At 43.1% G+C, this 20,317-nt stretch overlaps 2 protein-coding genes across 6 annotated transcripts in view; one reads left to right on the top strand and one right to left on the bottom strand.

The window, feature by feature from the left end:
- Nucleotides 1-3,716, top strand: part of CEP162 (centrosomal protein 162) — a 38,914-nt gene extending 35,198 nt beyond the window's left edge. For all 5 annotated transcript variants that reach the window (XM_081856413.1, XM_081856412.1, XM_081856409.1 and 2 more), the window contains 4 exons: nucleotides 928-1,069; nucleotides 1,407-1,505; nucleotides 2,893-3,027; nucleotides 3,333-3,716. In XM_081856413.1, coding sequence (XP_081712539.1) covers nucleotides 928-1,069; nucleotides 1,407-1,505; nucleotides 2,893-3,027; nucleotides 3,333-3,557 — 601 coding nt within the window. In that variant the 3' untranslated portion in view covers nucleotides 3,558-3,716. The remainder of the gene's footprint in view (nucleotides 1-927; nucleotides 1,070-1,406; nucleotides 1,506-2,892; nucleotides 3,028-3,332) is intronic.
- A 2,896-nt stretch (nucleotides 3,717-6,612) lies between these two features.
- Nucleotides 6,613-11,301, bottom strand: MRAP2 (melanocortin 2 receptor accessory protein 2). Its single transcript, XM_081857459.1, is given in 5 exon segments — nucleotides 6,613-7,623; nucleotides 7,626-7,981; nucleotides 9,201-9,300; nucleotides 10,935-11,071; nucleotides 11,207-11,301. Coding segments are annotated over 5 exon segments (687 nt in total). The 5' UTR covers nucleotides 11,266-11,301; the 3' UTR covers nucleotides 6,613-7,588.
- Between the last annotated feature and the right edge of the window lie 9,016 nt (nucleotides 11,302-20,317).

Below are 20,317 nucleotides of genomic sequence, written 5' to 3'. Positions count from 1 at the left end.
CTTCCTCTCCCCGCCATCCCTATTTTAATTGTAATGCAGCTGCAAAAGGCTGCCATTCCACTTGGGGCAGTGGTGGCTTGAAGCAGCACATTTTTATTTATGTATTCCGTTTTCATGGGAGCTCAGCCTAGCTGTAAATCTGGATGTGTAAATGTCACCCCAAATAATTTCACTGATACTCCAGTATACAAGAGGAGCTTTAAAAATCAAGCCCCCGCATAACTATTTTCTAGGGAAAAAACCACACACACAAGCACACACCCTACATTTAATGTGCAGTTTGGTTCTAAGGCAGCTGTCCCCATCAGGGACTAAGGGCCAAGCTAGGCATGACCTTCTTCATATCTTTAACCTTGTGCTTGTATTTTCAAAATGTAGTAGGCGCAGGAGGATGTGCGTTGGATTGGGGCCATGACAAGAGGAGCTTTAAACTCCTTTCTCCAACTGCATACCTGATTCTCTTTCCACTTATGCCTGTTATTTGCAATTGGATAAAATCTTCAGTTGGCACCATTTTCTCCCATGGTTAGCACTGGGTGGTGGGAATGGCATTTCCAGTTGGGACCATGGTTGGGGGACAAAGGCTTCAAGCCCCTTTCCCATGTCACAGTACCTATCCAGCTGGGAAGACCACATGCCAAATATTTGTGTTTTTAAAGGGCATGCAGACCAAGGCTAATGCCAGGTTCATTTGGGGGCAAACCCAACATTTCTTTAGCATTCTTATCCCTTGCCCTCTTTTTGTACATGAGCCAAGATATATTGTACAGGAAGGATTCTAGGCAGAAAAGGATACTGCTACAGGAACATCACAGGCATAAATGCACATACAAATCTAAAATGTGTTGTTTTTCATGAAAATGCAGTGTTATTTTCTGATATTTCCAACAAACTTCTACATACTATTTTATTTTGCAACATTTACAGGGCAAAGGAAGATTTGGAAGAATACACTACAGCGCTTAAAGCATCACATCAAAAGGAGCTGGAGAAAATTCTTTGTCAGTATGCTATGGAGCATTCAACTTCCAAGGCAACCGAGTTAAATAGCAAAATTTCAGCACAGGAGGTGAGGAAGACCAGTCGTCTGTCTCACTGCTTCAAAAAACTGCCAGCGTTTCCTGTTTCTCAATGTTTCGTACTGTAATCTTGCCTCTGAAATATACTATGGTAATAGTTTTGTATTCATTTAAGGTGAAGTTCACAATTCTCCATTCCAGTGTCTTTTTGTGTTCCTAGTCATAGCTGATCTTACATGCTTACTCAGAGTTAAATTCAAGTGATCTTAATACAGCTTTACTCAACAAAAGTTCAAGTTGTTAAACCAAAGCTCCACTTACCTACTTGTAATAGGATTCAAGAGATACTTTGTTGAAAAATTCTAATAATTGAAAATCTTTCCATAGGTCTTTATTAAACATCTTCAGCAACAAGTTCGTGAGTTGCAAAGAGATCAAGAAGCGCTTGCAGTTTCACAAAAGCGAGAGCAAATTCTTCAAAAAGAGGTAATTCAGAGTATTAGAAATTTGATTCTTTAAAACGACAGTTTGAGCAGGAACAACAATGTGGTGCCCAGACTCTGCCCTTTTTTCCCCCTTTCTGCAATTTATGTACAGTGGTACCTTGGGTTACATACGCTTCAGGTTACTGACTCCGCTAACCGAGAAATATTACCTCGGGTTAAGAACTTTGCTTCAGGATGAGAACAAAAATCGTGCTCCGGCGGTGCGGCAGCAGCGGGAGGCCCCATTAGCTAAAGTGGTGCTTCAGGTTAAGAACAGTTTCAGGTTAAGAACGGACCTCTGGAACGAATTAAGTATTTAACCCGAGGTACCACTTTATTGGCTTTGGTGCTTTGTTCATTGAGACTTTAAGCCAGAGTTTTCCATTGCATTTTAAATGGGAAACGGGTGCAGTATTGTACTGCAGAATGAGATATAAAGCCAAAAATAAAATGTTTACATGTGACAATGTGCGCATACACACACACACACAAAATACATACCGTATTTTTCGCCCTATAGGACGCACCGGCCCATAGGATGCACCTACGTTTTTTGGGGGGGGGGAAATAAAGGGGAAAAAAATTATTCCCCCCCCCCACAGCCGCGGCTTCAGCGCACCCTGCGGGAGTTCCCTAGGCTGCGGAAGCTGCGCGAAGCCCGAAGCTTGGGGCGTGCTGAGCTCAGCACGCCCCAAGCTTCGGGGTGCAGGCAGCTCTCCCCAAGCTGTGGGAGAGCTGCGCGAAGTCATGCAGCTCTCCCACGGCTTGCGGATAGCTTCCTGAAGCCTGGAGAGCGAGAGGGGTCGGTGCGCACCGACCCCTCTCGCTCTCCAGGCTTCAGCGAAAGCCTGCATTCGCCCCATAGGATGCACACACATTTCCCCTTCATTTTTGGAGGGGGAAAAGTGCATCCTATAGGGCTAAAAATACGGTATATACCTTGGTTTTCGAAAAGCCTAGTTCTCGAACGTTTTGGCTCCCGAACGATCGAAACCCAGAAGTGGTGGTTCTGATTTTTGAACTTTCTTTTGGAAGCCAAACATCCAACAGGACTGCTGCAGCTTCCGATTGGCTGCAGCTGCAGGAGCTCTCTCTAGCAAGTGTACTTGGGATTCCAGCCTTGCCGCTAAGGTAGTGCAATCCATATGACTTCTATCCTCTTTACATAATAAATAGTAGGGATATTTTAATAAACAAGTGCACTTATTAGATTCCAGCGTGCTGCATCCCATACTGAATCAATGGGGATGGTGTGCTTACTGAATTCCTTTTGGGGAAACTCCTATCCCCAGAAATGTTTTGAGTGGGTGTAAGAACATCTGTTGCTGCTAATGCGGTTGAACATACACAAAAAAAACAACAGGTAATTTCGTGTTCTCAAATTTTAGATGGCAAAACTGTTAGAAGAACTTGGAGAGGCTAGAGAGAGCCAGACCCCAGAGATGAAACGATTTGTGTGTCTAGAAAGGAAGATCAAACACTTGGAGGCCAGATATGAACAAAGAGAACAAGAACTTCATCAGGTAAATAAAACAGGGAATTCTTCTCTTTAAAAAGTCAATGTTTCAAATGTCTGAGTGCAAATGCCCTTCAAAATGCTTAATGTAACAAGTACTTAAATTATGGAGTCTCAAGCCACATCTAAAAAGTCTGATAGACCTGCAACCTGATTTAGTCAGTATTTAGATGTGTTGATTTGTAGAGCCCCTTCCAAAGAATTTTTAAAACAAGAATAAATGAAAGGTTTTCTAAATGCTCTGATAATGAAACAGTCGGGTTTAGAAATTATGCTGCCATCTCTCATCAATGAACCTGCTTACTTACCCAGGTAATACAGCAAACACAGCATATTGCGGAAGTTGAACAAATCCAGGAAACTGAGAAATGGCGGAAGCTGGCACTATTGAAGAACCAAGAGCTTGAGAAATTTCGCATTGAACTGGATTCGATTTTGGATGTTCTACGGCAGCTGCAGAAACAGGGTGTTATCATTCCACCAGGTGGCCCAAGCATGCCGGAAAATGACTGGAAGACTAGAAAGCTCCTCATTTAATCAGTGAAACAGCTTCAATAGAGAGAGAAGATGAAGCCTTGCCACAAAAGGTGATTAGTTTTTAACTTTATAGTTGTGCCCAGATTTCTCCTGTATACATTTATCCCGATCCTTGCTGAGTTGTTTTTATTCTGTATATTAAATAATACTACTTGCAAATTTGAAGTGCTGAACTTTTTTTCCCCTTCACAAAAAAGAATCTCCGCACTTTATTGGATGCATTAAAAGATTTGTCTACCAAAGTAAACTATTGGTGACCAAGCAGGAATATCCATCAGCAGCGTATGGTGTCAACTTTCACCAGGTCTTTCTCCTTTGGGTGCACGGGTGTCAGCAAACTTCCATTTTCATTCCTGCTCCTAAACCTGTATAAATAAAGGAGCTTCTTTCCACTCTAGAAGCAACTACAGCAAAGCTTTAAAGTATGGATTTCTATCTCTTGAAAAGGTATGAATAAAGGCTCTTGAAAGGTAAGGTGTATATATATCTCTGCTAACACAATTTTCCAGGTGCTTTTCTAAAAATCAAATTAGGAAAATGCACATAATTTCAAATGATATTTTATGTTTTATTGCTGCACCTGCCTTGCTAGTGCAGTCTATATATAATTTTATAAAGTATTTATAAAATGACTGCTCTTAATACCACATAAATTGTGACTGTAGCATTGACAAGGTGACATAGGTGCATCAATAAAATGGCAGCAGATTTCAGTCTCCTACAGCTGTTGCAACATGACAAAATAAAGGCATACAGGTGGTTTTTAGGCAATTAGAGGCAACTGTTAAATCGTTATCAGGTTAACAGCTTTTTAATTCCTTGGAAGGGACAGAATGAACATTTGCAAATGGCATCTATTCTCATCCTTTTCCATGTCAGTTAATGCTGGAAAAGTGCTGGTTTAGATATCCTAGGATGGAAAGATTTCATTGGCAAGGCCGCCAATCATAATTGGCGATCTTGAGCAAAAACAGGACCATTGGCCATTAAGGCCACTTTCAGACATCAAAGCCAGCTAAAAATTAGTCAGCTACATGAAAAGCACTGGGCCTCAAGTCAGTGTGAAAGTCGCACCATCTGCCCTAGAGTCTGTTTCCTCTGAAACAAAGGGGCTGATTTGTTTCTACTCTGCTTTGAGATTCCCCAAAGTGAGAACACTAATGGTATCCTTTCCCATAAATGATGTGCCACTCTATTTGGCCATGGAAATACTATCCACTCTAGTATTGATACAGTGACACCAAAATGCTACAATATTTAGTCATGTAAATTACTAATTTACATGCACCAGCAGCAGGCCATTTAATGACACTCCTGATGCCTGATCCATCACAATTAGCGATGCCTAAGCTTTTCGCTATCCATAGACTGGTGGAGCCCTAACTTTGCAAGGGATCAAATAGTATGCATTGTTTAAAAAGGCCTTTGTGGTATCAACATGGTGCCACATTACTTCACATGATCTCCACCTTCCCTAGAGATTAAATGAAGTCATAGAAAGTGAGGGAAGGGGGCAGAGCAGGCAAGCTCACAAAGGCGCAACTACTTTAACCTCCAGATGAGGTCCATCTTTTAAAAAAACCAGTGTGTCCCTACACAGTCTAGATACCCGTTCTCCCACCTTCTATTTTTTAAAAAAGAAATAACACCTAGCAAAGTAATATACAAAACCATCATTTCTGGCTATAAACCTGCCATTACAGACATGGTGTTGTGTTCCAGCTTCTTGTTCTTTTAATACAAAGGTTAAAAGGTAAAGGACCCCTGAACAGTTAAGTCCAGTCAAAGGTGACTATGGGGTTGTGGCACTCATCTCGCTTTCAGGCCGAGGAAGCCGGCATTTGTCCACAGACAGCTTTCTGGGTCATGTGGCCAGCATGACTAAACCACGTCTGACACAATGGAACACCATGAAGGAAACCAGACTGCACGGAAACGCCATTTACCTTCCCGCCGGAGTGGTACCTATTTGTCTACTTGCACTGGCGTGCTTTCAAACTGCTAGGTTGGCAGGAGCTAGGACACAGCAACAGAAGCTCACCCCGTCGCGGGGATTCAAACCACTGACCTTCTGAGTGGTAAGCCCAAGAGGCTCAGTGGTTTAGACCACAGCGCCACCTGCTCCCTTATGCAACTACTACTCCCTAATGCAACTGCTTTAGTAGCAGATATATATGTATATGTATACTCCTTGGACTCATTCAGACTTAACACTAGAAGCAAGCTTTTGAGATGTAGAAAGCTGCTCATTGAGTGAAGGATGTTCAATACAAAAATGGGCAAATTTGAATTTCAAATTATTTAAACAAACCAATAGGAGCATTTAAGGAGATACTATGTTAATTTGCTTTGCTGGAACAGTTATGTTATATAAATCCTCAGAAAAGGCAGTGACAAACAAACAAACAAAAAAACCACAGGAATGGTCAACAAGATTCCATCCCACCATCAGAGAACCCTTGTAAAATAAAGAAAAAATAAAGCAAAAAGGGACTTACATTACCACAGCTGGAAACGTTTCCCAGGCATGCTGTATGCTGATGTGATGGTATTTGCAGAGTGGTCAGGGCATTTGGTGTCAACAGTAAGGACTCGTAACGGTTAGAGTCCTTATGATGCTGTCAGCTAGATGTCACCATCTTCCTTCTGATGGAGGCACATTTCTTTTTCATAATGGCTAGGTGTGGTATCTTCTTTAGTAGATCAGAGTCTTCATGAGCAAGCCAAAGCCCCCTCCCCCACATCCCAGGGAGGTGGGGCCATTGCCACATCTGCAGCCCTGCAGTGGCAGAAGGTAGGGCAGGCATATCAATTTGGTCCAGTGACAGCAATGGGGCCATTTGGGGGATTTCTGCTGGTTGATGTCAACAAGGATCCCATCAGTGGCCCATCCAACTGCCTACAGGCAAAAGGGGAAGCACTGCTGCCGCAGAAAACTGACACTGGCTTCAATCCATGGCTCAGTTTGTAAGTTTGTTTCCATAGTGCTATGTGCAATGCAATTCAGAAGCTCACTTAAGACTAGATATTGCATGGCACAATAAAGGTATGGCAGTTCACAGAAGGTTGCAGGCTTTATTTTTTAATATAAAAATCAACAACCCAGTTTATTTCAAACAATAGTACTGGAGAAATAATGTATATCAAGAAGTTACACTCCTGGATCAAGCATAAAGAAAAGCAAAACAAAACATGCTATTCACACGGAAACCAATTAAGAGCATCTCCGTTTACTTTTTCAATAGGAAAAACAACTATGGGAACACAAGGAAATAGAAGGTACTTGTCTGAGCATGATGTATACCTACAGGGCTTTTTGTATACATGCAAAAAGCATGCTAGACAATTGGTCCCAGTAAGTATATGTGGTATACATATGACTGAACACACAATAATAGTTCTTGCACATTATGAGGATTATAAAGCACACATACAGCATAGATACCCACTCATTCCTGCAACACAGCTTATGGCATAAGGCTTTCGCCACAGAATGTCCAACTACTTCTAAATTACATAGAACTATGTCTCACTGTAAAGCCATTGACCTTAGTGCAGAGTTCGCTACTAGTGCTTAAGTCCTTTGATCTCAACAGGACTTAGATAAATTGTGGCAATCCCATTTATTTCAACACTTAGGTACAATTGACTTCCTCTGAATTGAGTTTTTGGAGGGTTGTGTTCTTAGCTTGCTTAAATGCAAGGCTTAAGAGTTTTGTGACTTTCAAACACACTCAGGGGCTTCACATGTACACAATCCAACAACTCTCACATCCCATCATATTCCAGCATGGATAACTTCCTTATTAAACAGCTGTCCTGTACTTCTAGAAATAAAATGAAATAAAACGATAAGCAGTGTAAAAAGCTCTGGCTACATCAAACACTTAAAAAGACCACATAGAACTATCCCATGCTGGTTACCAGAGTGTATTCAGCTGTAGTCCTGTACTCACCAATGAAAAATAGGATAGAAAGTAAAGGAGAAATGTGTTCTGTTTTAATGTAAGAAATACCTTGCTCAATATTCTTCAGTCAATAATCTGGTGGGAGGCTGGACTCAGTGTTTGCTCTCTAAAATGATAGGCGGTTCTGAAATCAGCAGGTCGTCCTCACCCAGGGAAGAATTCTGGTCAGTGTTCACAAAGTTGGGGATGTTGAATTTTGCATGGCTATTCAGCTCCTCCTCCAGTCCCTCGCTGCTTTGAATTACTTCCTGAAAATGGATGTTACTGTCCATAACTGGCACTCTCTGGCATTGCTTTGCCCTGTCCATGTTCTCATACTCATTGATGTAGCAGTGAAAAAGCAGCTTGGATTCCTCAGCAGCCTGCTGAGAAATGATCCTATCAGAATCGAGAGGCCTTCCAAAGTCTGCCACAAAGTTGTTCATGCAGAGCCTTTTCTCAGAAGAGTCCGCAGTGCTAGGAAGCAAGGAGAGAGGAGCGGTGGGTGAAAAATTGGGCACCATTTTGTTTAGGAACACAGTATAAAAGATCAGGTGCCAAAAAACTCTCTGGAAACAGACTGGGCTGAGACAGGAGGGCAAAAGAAATGTCCTCCCCATTCTCTTGAGTCAATGGCTTGCCCTTATCCTACACTAATCAACTGATTACATGCCTAATCTGAACCAACCCTAAGTGCTGCAAATTCTGTAGAGTTCATTGGAAGGACTGTCCTCCCTGCCCCACGACAAACCATACATTTCTGATAACAATAAAGCAAAACACCTGTGAAAACACAAACTTAACATAGCAACTGAATGGAATTACTTGTCCTCTCCAGATACTCCTCTTAAAAGGAGAAGCTTGACATGCAGTTCTAATTTTGTGTTTTCAACGCTTAAAAAAAAATCCCCAGGAATTTTGAATGTTTTCCACATAACTGTAATTTTCATTTAAAAAACCCAGTTATAAACAAAACCTAAGCCATACCAATTTAAATAAAATCACTAAACTTCTTTTCAGGGGAGCACCCTTACACTCAGAGAATGGATAAAATTGTGTTGGAATCCATCTGCCAGAAAAGGTTTGCGATAGATGGGCTCTGCCTCCTGCAAGCCAGCAAAACCCTATAGCTGGACATTCTGTATTCCCAATGGTTATGGAACTGGGATGGGGAACCTGATGTCGATGGTTTACACTTCCCATTACTCCCAACCATTGGCAGTGCTCACCTGATGTCGATGGTTTACACTTCCCATTACTCCCAACCATTGGCAGTGCCAGCTGAGGATGATGGGAATTGGAGTCCAGCTCCATTCACAGGGCCAGTTCTCTATTCCTCATCTCAAATATTCATTAGGCTATCTGATTTATTTCCAGACATCCTGGTTTGAGGGTGCGGGAGAAAGAAGGCTGATGGAGCTTTGCCCCTTCCATCTTTCCCCCAGCTCCCAAGCCTTGCCATAAACCAGCATCTTGTGTCCTTTTCTTCATTGAAGTAACTGGCATGCCTTCATTGACAAGATCAAGGGGACATCATCTTTTCAGAATGGACAAGTTACATAGAATTGTACAGTGGCTAAAACATAAGCTGTGTTGGGTCTACTCTATTTCTGAGCGAATTCCAAAGAGCTATGGCAACAGAGGTGCTGCCGCCACCTGGGTCCTGGGCCTTAGACGTCTGTTTGGTGGTACTTACTCTTGGTGTGGTGCTCCCGCCTTGGTCAACAAGGTCAGTACAAAGAACATAAAAATGACGAAGACAACAAGGCCAACCCAAAACCCAATCACAATCGAATCTGTAAGAGAAGCAGAGAAGGAGGGAGATTAATCAGCGTGGGTGCATTAGATTTCCATTAATACAAAAATGAAAAATGAATCAGCTGTTGCCCAGTCCTTGGCTGATTATGTTTCGTGTACATTTTGTCAAGCCCTGATTTGGTGAGGTTCATCTCTGCACAGAAATGTATTTGTGCGTGCTACTGCCCCCAGCTATATGTACAATCCACATATATCACTGTCTGTGTCAGCTGTTCACAGTGTGGGTCACTTGTGAGCAGGCTGGGGTGCCTAAATGCCCCTCCCTACCTTCCTCTCTAACTTGCAGCAGGTGATCAGTGATGTTAGAACTTGCACTGCCAGTCATGTAAAGAACTCTGGATTGAAGCCAGAGTCTTGTATTGTTAATATACACTGTCAGTGAAATCAGGCAAAGAAAAACTGTGCTGCTTTGCAGGGGCGGAGGAAGGGGGTGCAGTGGGGGTGGGCCGCCCCAGGTGTCACAACTGAGAGAGGTGACAAAATGCCAGGCGGCACTCACTGCGAGGCCTGCAGAGCACCCAAGCCACACGTCTCTCCTGGGAGTGACGCGGTGGCTTGAGTGCCCACAGGTTCTGTGCTGCCCCAAACAGTCCGCCCGTTGCCTCCCCCTCAGCAGTAGGGCAGCTGAGTGGGAGGAGACAGGCAGACTCCTCAGAGGCCCCGTGGAGCGTCCTGCCCCAGATGGCCCCGCCCCGCAGGTGGCTGGCCCCATCCATGGGTGCAGGGCACGGCCCTGGGCATAGGGCACACGTTCCGCCCCAAGCACCCGAACGGCTTTCTCCACTGCTGCTGCTTTGCAAAGATTCCTCTAGCACATGTACAGCATGGGAAACAACCAGCTAGGTCTGTGCGCACAGACACAAACACACACATTGTGGCATTTCCTTTCCAATAGTCCGGGGGTTGAATTTAAAACCAGCAAAGAAGGCGAATTCAAATGACAGCAAGAACACAAAAGTAAGATACTAAAAGCTATTTTTTTCTTAGCTATATAATTTTCAAACAATAAAAGGAACGATTACCGCGTGGCAGAGTAAAGCAGCTTATAATTAAGGCTGATTGCAGCTTCTTTATGCTCTGCTCACATTTGACGTTTTGCATACAACTCTGGCAAATTCCATTTGGAAAGATAAGCCTCCTTTCATAAAGGACTATAGTGCTCATCACAACAGTCTTGGCAAAGAACAGCTCAGATCACAGGAACAAATTGAGGCTATGTGATTATTACCAAGGCCATGAAACATAGGATGAGCAGAGACAATCTAAAAAGAAGCTCGCCATCTACCCCTGAGGCATGGAGTGATCCTGAAATGACTGGTGCTCATAAAAGAAAAGAAATTCCTGGCTCAGAAGTCAGGGTTGCCCCCTTGCCTATCTGTAAAGACCATGTTCTCAAACTACGGGCACAAATATTTAAGAAAATTACAAGGGGTAAGTCAACGGTGCTATCAAATTGACTAAGAGTGTGCGTGTGTGCGTGTGTGCACGCACACACGCGCACACATGCACGCACGCAATTTCAAAAATGCATTTTCTTGACATTCAAGTTGAGAATGAAGAGTTTTAGTAATTGAAACAACCAAAACATAAGAGTTTCCATATTAAGACTTACACTTATGAGCCTTGAGGCCTTCAAAGGAAACTGGCCCATATTCATAATATTCATATTCCCAAGTATAATCAGAATTCGATAGCAAAGAGTGGTGGGATGTTCTGTTGGAAATAAATCTGGGTCCAGCCATCTCCAACCTGCATCAATACAGAAATGCAAAGACAACAAGCTTTAGCAGAAAAAAACGCAACTGAACCAAGCCCCCACCCCAAACCTCTCAGCTTTCTACCCACGACTCCTCATTCCAATCAGCAGCAGTTCTCTTCTCTTACAAATGCCAGCCTTCACCTCCACCTTTTGCAGTCTGTTGATGGATGGCTAAAATCAGCATTGAAGCGGCTGAACACAAGGTGATTCCAGGACTGATGTTCGGCTATATATAGCCTTTCCTCCATGGAGCTCAAGCTGGCATACAAGGGTTCTCTCCCTGACAACATTCCTGTGATGTAGGGGACACTGAGAGACAGACACAAGGTCACCCAGTGAGCTGCATGGCTCAGTGGGAATTAGAACTCTGCCTTCCCAGGCCCTAGTCCAAAACTCTAACCTTTACGCCACCTGGACTCTCTGGGGCTCATAGATTTTATGCTAAAAGTGAGGTGCTGTGGACCAGCTGTAGACACATAAAAGGAACATAATGCTGTGTTATCATCCATTCAGAGACAGCTTGCAATTATTACAAGCCCTCATTTTACGTTTGCATAGTTTACAAATGTATGCTTATATGTGTAGCACAATGCCACAATCAGGCGCCTTCAGTGTAGTTTAGGTAAAGGTAAAGGTACCCCTGCCCATACGGGCCAGTCTTGACAGACTCTAGGGTTGTGCGCCCATCTCACTCAAGAGGCCGGGGGCCAGCGCTGTCCGGAGACACTTCCGGGTCACGTGGCCAGCGTGACAAAGCTGCATCTGGCGAGCCAGCGCAGCACACGGAAACGCCATTTACCTTCCCGCCAGTAAGCGGTCCCTATTTATCTACTTGCACCCGGGGGTGCTTTCGAACTGCTAGGTTGGCAGGCGCTGGGACCGAGCAACGGGAGCGCACCCCGCCGCGGGGATTCGAACCGCCGATCTTTCGATCGGCAAGCCCTAGGCGCTGAGGCTTTTACCCACAGCGCCACCCGCGTCCCTCAGTGTAGTTTAAAGGACATTAATAAGTTGAAGCCTCACAACCGTTTCCACTTTAGAGGAAAGAGAACTCTGAAAAATGTGTGCACATATATTAAGACTGTTCGGTGCAGTACAGGCTATTTGGTATTCTCTCGCTATCCAAGCGTACCTGTCACAGAGGGATTTTTGAAAACCCTCTGCAGGCTTAGTGTTTTAAAAATAGCTGGGCTCTTAATTTTGATAGGCAGTTCGTAATAAATTCTGCACAGTTTTGAAAAAAGTGTACACTCTAGTCAGCCTCAGGAGGTAATCTGTTAATTCTAAAACTAACTACTAGCATTAAAAAAAAAAGAAAATGTGATAGCCATTCATTTCTTTCCGTTCTTCAGACGAAAGCATGTTCAGTTTCTTGCCAGGGCCCTTTCACTTTTAAGTATAGCCACTTTCCAACTGACTCTCAGTATCTAATCACCTCATGTCTCATAACAAACAACTCTGGGGCATGATGTTATTTTCCAGTTGTCTGCTCAGTGGGTGCATACAAACATTTATTCACTGCACTGAAAGCATTAGTCATCATACACCCATTTTTAGCATTTACCACATTTATCATGCCAACTTCACAAAGCAGACAAAACGTAGGATTCCTAGCATACCCAATCAATGCACTTCATGGGATCAAACCCAACATTCTGTCCTGTACACCTGAGTGACGCAGGGAAACTGGGGCAAGGGGGAGGGAGATCATTTTTGTTAATCATTCACATTTGACGATTTGCTTCCTCCTCCCTGCCCCACCACTTTCCCTCTCATGCTCCCTGGTCTTATTTAAGCTTGTCAGCTTTCAGAAACAGTGTATGCTACCAACTGAAGTGCTAACATAGTATTCTTTAATAAGAGATGAACGACTAGCTAACGGGTCTCAGACTCTGGAAAGATATTGTGGGGGCTTACGTTGTGCACAACATCATGGATTGCAATGTCGCAACATTGGGCACAGTGCCTGGCGAGACGGCCAGGCCGCTCAGCTTCCATGGCCGGGGTTCCTTCGCCGCCTCCTGCTGCTGCCATGGGCTGGAGGCCGCTTCCCCTCCACAACAGCAGGAGAAGGAGCCAGGTTCCTGGCTCACACAACCACTTCAAATGCCCCCCTCATAACAAGTGTCTGAATTTGACTCCCCCTTTGAGCTCGAGGTCAAATGTTGCTCCAGTCCCTCCACGCCACCCCTGATACCTTGCAGTCACTGCAGTGAAGTGTAAAGTGGTACCTCGGGTTAAGAACTTAATTCGTTCTGGAGGTCCATTCTTAACCTGAAACTTTTCTTAACCTGAAGCACCACTGTAGCTAATGGGGCCACCTGCTGCCGCTGCGCTGCCAGAGCACAATTTCTGTTCTCATCCTGAAGCAAAGTTCTTAACCCGAGGTACTATTTCTGGGTTAGCAGAGTCTGTAACCTGAAGCGTATGTAACCTGAACCGTATGTAACCTGAGGTACCACTGTACATCCTTATGAAGCTTTTAACATCCTTAAGAAACTTTTAACAACAGAACAGATCCATGATCTGGCAATGGCATCAATACAGTCATTTGATCCCCTAAGGGCTAGATCAGCACTTTATTTATTTCTTAAATTTGTATACCACCCTATACCCGCAGGTCTCAGGGTGGTTCACAAAATAAAATCACGATATCAAAACACAGAATACATAATCAAAATATAACCTGACCAGGAAAAGGGAGTGGATCCCTCACCCTTTCTGGCTCCTTAATGACGATCTGATATTCAGAAATCAGCAGCTGATGCTTTTATTAGCATGAACATAAACATAAGAAATGGGTACACCAGCCAAAGAGACTTCAAATGCCTGGATCCCTTTGCAACAAGTGTGGGAGGACTGCCCAATCCTTGGGTGATTTTTTTTTTAAAAAAGATGGGCCACCAATGATGGCTATTCTGTGCTTAGGGATGGGAAGGCCGGGGGGGGGGGAGGGAACCCAGGAAAATTTTTCCAGTTTTCCCCCCAGGTCTTCCCATCTCTATCTGTGCTTATGAGATATTTATCATTTAACAAGAGAAAGCAAAAGATCCACAAAATTTTCCCTAATGTGTTCTATATTGCAGGCAGGGGAAAGAGGCGTCATTGTACAGTGGTACCTCAGGTTAAGAACTTATGGTAATTCGTTCTGGAGGTCTATTCTTAACCTGAAACTGTCCTTAACCCGAGGTACCACTTTAGCTAATGGGGCCTCCCACTGCCGCCGTGCGATTTCTGTTCTCATCCTGAAGCAAAGTTCTTAACCAGAGGTACTATTTCTGGGTTAGCGGAGACTGTTTTCTCCCTTCAGTTACTCAGTGTAGAGGTACATAATTTTGTCTTTTGCCAGGGGGATTTTGGAAGGCAATAGACACAGCATCAAACTATATCTTTAAAAAATATCAAAAGGCAGAATCCACATTCTCTACCTGCCTCAAGCAAAAGGCATCATTAAACCACCAGCAGCATCTTCAATTCTCACCATAGTGAGTCTCTCCATGACATCAATTTAAATTTGAGAGCTCCAGGCAAATGTTTAGTCAGAGAACTGACAGACCAGGAAAGCTGTTGGAAAATTGCATTTGCAAATAATGGTCGTGGGTGAAGTGATGATAACAACAGGTTTCTAGTAGAAATTGATGATTCAGCAGATTGTTTTACGTGTTCCCTTACTCCTTATACCTCAAATAAATCTGGCAACAAAGTGTACCTCATAGGTCATCCAAGGAGTCCTCTGATGGCTTCTACAAATTAGAAGACAAATTTCTCTCTTTTAAAAATAATAATAATACCGTACTAAATCTATAACATGAAAGCCCCGGATGACAAACCTGCCACATTGTGGCAAAATCCTTTGCAGATTTACAGCAAAATCTTACATACATCAGCAACTGGCTGTCAGATGGCACAGCTCATACCTGTGGAAGCACACGTTCAGCATTGGCTCCTGAACTTCAGAGTATAACCCAAGATGCTTTTCTACCACCACCACCACCCCACACAGGATGGGTCAGAGACATAATGGTGCTTGAGGTGGCACATCTAAAATGGCAGTCTCCTCACCAAGCAGTGTGGCAGTGGAACGTTCCAGTGGAAAGTGCCCCTGCTCAAGCCACATTGAAATAAACAGGAATGCTTAATGAGTTTATGGCCTTAGCTCAGTGTAAACTGAGCTCTTCTGCTGCTCCTGCCCATTACAATGAGCATTGCACAGAGAACTTCCTGGTGGGTTGTGCTCAATAAATCATGTCTCTCCCCATTCTATTCTGCTACATTTAATGGCACCCACAAAGTGCCTTGCTCCTGCATGCACACACTTGTGGGTGTATACACACACCCTGAAACCATCAAGATGATGCCTCCTGTCATGGCAATGAGAGAGGGGGGTGGAATATGCACACATACACATACAAATGCACCATGTGCATACAGAGTTCCAGGACTTAAAAGCTTAGCGCAACACTCCACAAGGAAACAAGTCAATCTGAGAGATTTTATGCCCGTGAAGCCATCTTCCATGGGTTCCTGCAGCTGATAAATCAGGCTGATGAAATGAGGCATCACCAAAAAGCAAAGTAAGGAAATTTAGGAAGAACCATGGAGATTACTCATCTACATTAATGAGCTCCAAGACAGCTAATGCAGCAACTCAGAAAGCAAAGTAGCTTTGATAAATGCTCATTAACAACGGTTGCGGCTGTAAAGCAGAAAATAAAGCTTAGATAGCGTTTAAGGATCTTAGCACAGAACTAAAATTAGTTACAGAAGAGATGGCCCCCTATTGATTCCGTCCTCCTCCATCTCCCTCTCCCCTCTTTTCATTCTCATTCTCACTGCTTCCCATGGTGCTGGTCCAAGGTTCATACTGCCTCCCCTGTTGGTATGCATCTGAGTACCAGTTGCGGGTTATCACAAGTTTCAAGATGGTGTTGTGCTCAGGTCCTGGCTTGCAGGCTTCCTGTGGGCATCTGATCAGCCACACAGGACTCGATGGGACTTTGGCATCATCCTGCAGGGTCCTTCTTGTGTTCTCCTGGGAACAGTGGTGGTCCTCAGTCCCTGTGCCCTACTTTCTTTTGTTGCATGGGGGAAACAGTGTACAAGGACCAGTCAAACAGATTCCCTTTGGCCCCAGGAACCAAGCATCAGTAAGGATTCCCAGAGCCTTCCCAATCGGTTAGCCCGTTGAGCCAAATCAGGGCCCTGGTGGTGGTCAGCTTAGTGAGTCGCAGACCCGCCAGATTAATTACTGGATCTCTGCCTCCTTTCTTTTATCAAATGTTTTGTGCCACTGGGGAAGTGGTTATTTTGTATTGATTTGTTTTGGATGTTTGTATGTGATGCCAGTAAAAGGTTTGATGATGAGTAAGGATTGACATGACTCTGTCAAGGCTATGTGAAGCATTCTATCTTATTATAAATGGCCAATAACACCTAAGGCAGAAGAAGAGGAGCCTGGCATGAAAGCAGAAATATGCCAGAGGAGAAGAAGAAAATGATAGTGGCAGAAAGAGAAATGGAAGAGGGAACGTATTAAGGAAGGAGAATAAAGAAAAAGGAGTGTCTCTGTAGACACATCTCTCCATTGCAAGGCAACACTTGTCTTTTAAAAGCAAGCTCACATAGAAATATTTAAGTATAGTGTGTATACTTTATCATTAGTGTCTTGACACTTTAGAAACATGGAACAATACAATGGTAAAAAAAGAACTGAAAGAGTCAACGTCTAATATTAGCACAACTAAGAAAGGAATGCAGTATAAGATGAAGTAGTCCTTTCTACCTTCAGTGACCAGTGTGATGGGCTTTACCAGGCAAAGGGCCTTCTCAGTGGTGGTGCCCACCCTGTGGAACACCCTCCCATCAGATGTCAAGGAAATAAATAACTATCTGACTTTTAGAAGACATCTAAAGGCAGCCCTGTTTAGGGGAGTTTTTAATGTTTGATGTTTTATCGTGTTTTTAATATTCTGTTGGGAGCTGCCCAGAGTGGCTGGGGAAACCTAGTCAGCTGGGTGGGGTATAAATAATATATTTATTATTTTTATTATTATCATCATCATCATCATGATGCACAGAGATATAATTTACTATTTATCCAATACAGGAAAACAGAATGCTGGACTAGATAGGCCTTTTGTCTGATTCAGTAGGGCTCTTCTTGTCTATCAAGGGCAGGAATTGCTTCATTAGAAATACACTGCCATCATCTCCCTGGCCCCACCTGAATGAACCACATGAGTGATAACAGCTCCCTCCTATTGTGAAACAAAAATCTTCGCTTCTTAAGAAATTTCAAAACAAACAAACAAACAGAGGTTTACAATAACCAAAAGGCACCTGTTTCAGGATTAAAAAGTACACCTAAATACATTGTTTCCGGTTTCTCCTATTTAGACTAAACCAAGGTTTTCTGATGCTTTCACAATTCAACACAAATGCTCTGTTCACTTCTATCTGTCTTGCTCTCCTAAATAGTGTGACATGTCAGGGATGTGCCACATGCAGGCATTTTGGCGTTGCTCATAACTTCTTCCCACAGAAATACAAGGCTGAATTCAAAGTTGCACAAGTGAATGACCACTCACACTATGGAACTTCACATTCTACTCTTCTCCCTGCAACTTTTTGCACCCCCAGCCCCATAAATATCTGCTCCAGAACCAGAAGGTCCCCCCCCCTCCAGATTTTGAGAACACACAGAGGACTGCAGAGGGAGGAGAGGGAGGTGAGTCCTATTGTCCATGCAGAACTCCACTGCATTCACGCAGACAGCACTGGAAGCAACACACAATCAAGTTGCCTTTAACAAACAGTGCCTTGTTCCAAGAAATTCCCACCTCAAAACTGTGAACATTGGAAGTTACTACCCCACTTCTCCAGAACAGCAGTGCAAGGTCTTACACAGGTGGCCTGCTTAAATTTATCATTTAAAATTTATGTGGCTTATTAAGATCAAATAAGATATTCAAATACACACACACCCCCGACGGATGAACAAATTATCCACTTCTCTGTACATTATAATGAGGCATCTAATCATAAGCCTGCATTTTTATCAAAGCTTCTATATGTTTAATCAGGGCTTGCATTTTAAAATAAGCTTAAAGATTTTCAAATGTTTCATGCCAGGCAGAAGACCAGCTGCTTAGAAAGAACCTTGGCAATGTTTTCCTCCTGAACAAGGGGCCCCCTGATTTATAGCAGAAAACAATTCTCAAAGTCGTAAAAAAAAAGGAAATTACAGGCTGAGAGCGAGGACACTGATCCTACATGTTACAGAAGATAAAAAAAGCAGAGATAAACACAATTAGGAATGGGTAAAATAATACCATTTGCCTCCCAGTAAAATGAGCCATATCTTCTTCCTAAGGTTGAAAGGCCAGGAGCAATGGAGAAGCATCTAGCTGGTTGTGAAAGGAGGGGTGTAAACTGAAGAGGCTTCTTTTGAAGCTGTTTTTTTACTGAGTTCCTTTTTTACTTTACAAAGGCCTTATTCCTTTTAAAAGGCTACCTATGATAATGTATGAAATATATTAGCTTAAATATATTGGCTTAAATGTAATTATGCAAAGGATTTAAGAAATGCTAGATTCTTATTTCATAGAGTCATATTGCAATAGGAGACCAGAGGGGCAAATGAGCCCAGCCTCCTGCCAGACAGGAGACGCCATCGAGCACTCCTGATATATAGTTGTCAGGCCTTTTTGTTTAGAAACCATCAAATGAAGGAGATCTTTCAATGTTGATGTGAACTCAAGATCCTTGACATCTGTTGAAGATAAAAAATTAAGATTAACCATCTGTTTTAGAAGGCAATAGGGCAAGGAGGGCAAGAGGTGAGCTGGTAATTAAGATTCCTTGTTGAGACATATGTAAGATATATTACTACTTATTTGTCATTTATAGATGTAACAATATATAGCTCTTTGTGTTCCATAAAAGGGCGAGGAAATGGGTGTATCTCTTGTGATTGGTTCTAGCAAACAGCCAATAGGAATTTCAACCAGGCTGATTGGACAGAGGCAGCCACAGGAGGAGCAAGGGGGCTGGATTAAGGAAATATAAGTGCTGGCCAGAATGGCAGGAGGCCAGGCCAGAGCTTGGTAACCATATACCACTGAGCCTCTCATTTATTTGTCTGACAAATAAATTACTATTTTAATTTCTCTATTGCTGCGTTGAATATTTCATTCCAGCTAAGCGTTAACCACAAGCAGAGGTGCTACAATAACAACTCGCTGTCTGCAACTGCATTAAAATTCACACTGTTTATTAAACCCTGGTGTTTTCCAAAGGTAACACAGATATGTAGAGCAGAGGTCAGCAAACTTTTTCAGCAGGGGGTGGGTCCAATCCACTGTCCCTCAGACCTTGTGGGGGGCCGGACTATATTTTGGAAAGAAAAAAAAGAACGAATTCCTGTGCCCCACAAATAACCCAGAGATGCATTTGAAATAAAAGGACACATTCTACTCATGTAAAAACATGCTGATTCCTGGACCGTCCATGGGCCTGATCCGGCTCCCAGGTCTTAGTTTGGCTACCCATGATGTAGAGAGTGCCTGGCATTCGCTTCTCCCGCAAAGAATACAGTACAGTATAGCTAGGAAGATACAAAGGGAAATAATTGGGTTGCTTGACTGTAGCAATTACTGTAACAACACAAAAGAGGGTTAGAAGCGAAAGAAAATAAAAATGACCTTCCGAAAGAGCTACGTCAAATTACAACCAGCTTACAGCTTACATATCTTTTTTATCTTATAAAAAGATTTTATACAAAGATCCGTGATCCTCTTGGTACCCAGTCACAAAGGGCTGGAGAAGCTTTGCTTCAGTGACCCAAACTACTCCAGTGTTGATTTTTTAGCACAAACAGCTATGCAAACCTGTTACGGGTGTAGAGCTCAAGGTTTAAGCGTGATTGTGCAAAACAGGTGGATATTTTCTTGCTAGAAAGTCAGGAAGTGGCTCTCATCACTGGGTGGCAACACTATGCTAAATTTCCAGTAGGTGGGTTGTAGATGTGTGGGGAGTATTGTATTTTCCCATTACTATTATTGCATTATTCTGTTTTGTGTAAACCACCTGTGGCCTCTTGATGAAAGGCACTATATAAATTTAACAAATAATCATCCTAATCATTTTGGACACTTTATATTCTTATTAAAAGTCTAGCTGAAGGGGGGGGGGAGGAAGGAAGAAGCTATGTTTCTCTTGGATCTACTTCCCAAAAT

Source organism: Podarcis erhardii, assembly GCF_964252035.2.
Source record: "Podarcis erhardii genome assembly, chromosome: 3".
NCBI lineage: Eukaryota > Metazoa > Chordata > Lepidosauria > Squamata > Lacertidae > Podarcis > Podarcis erhardii.
Note: the sequence above shows the minus strand (reverse complement) of the source record. Positions and strands in the feature narration are given on the sequence as shown.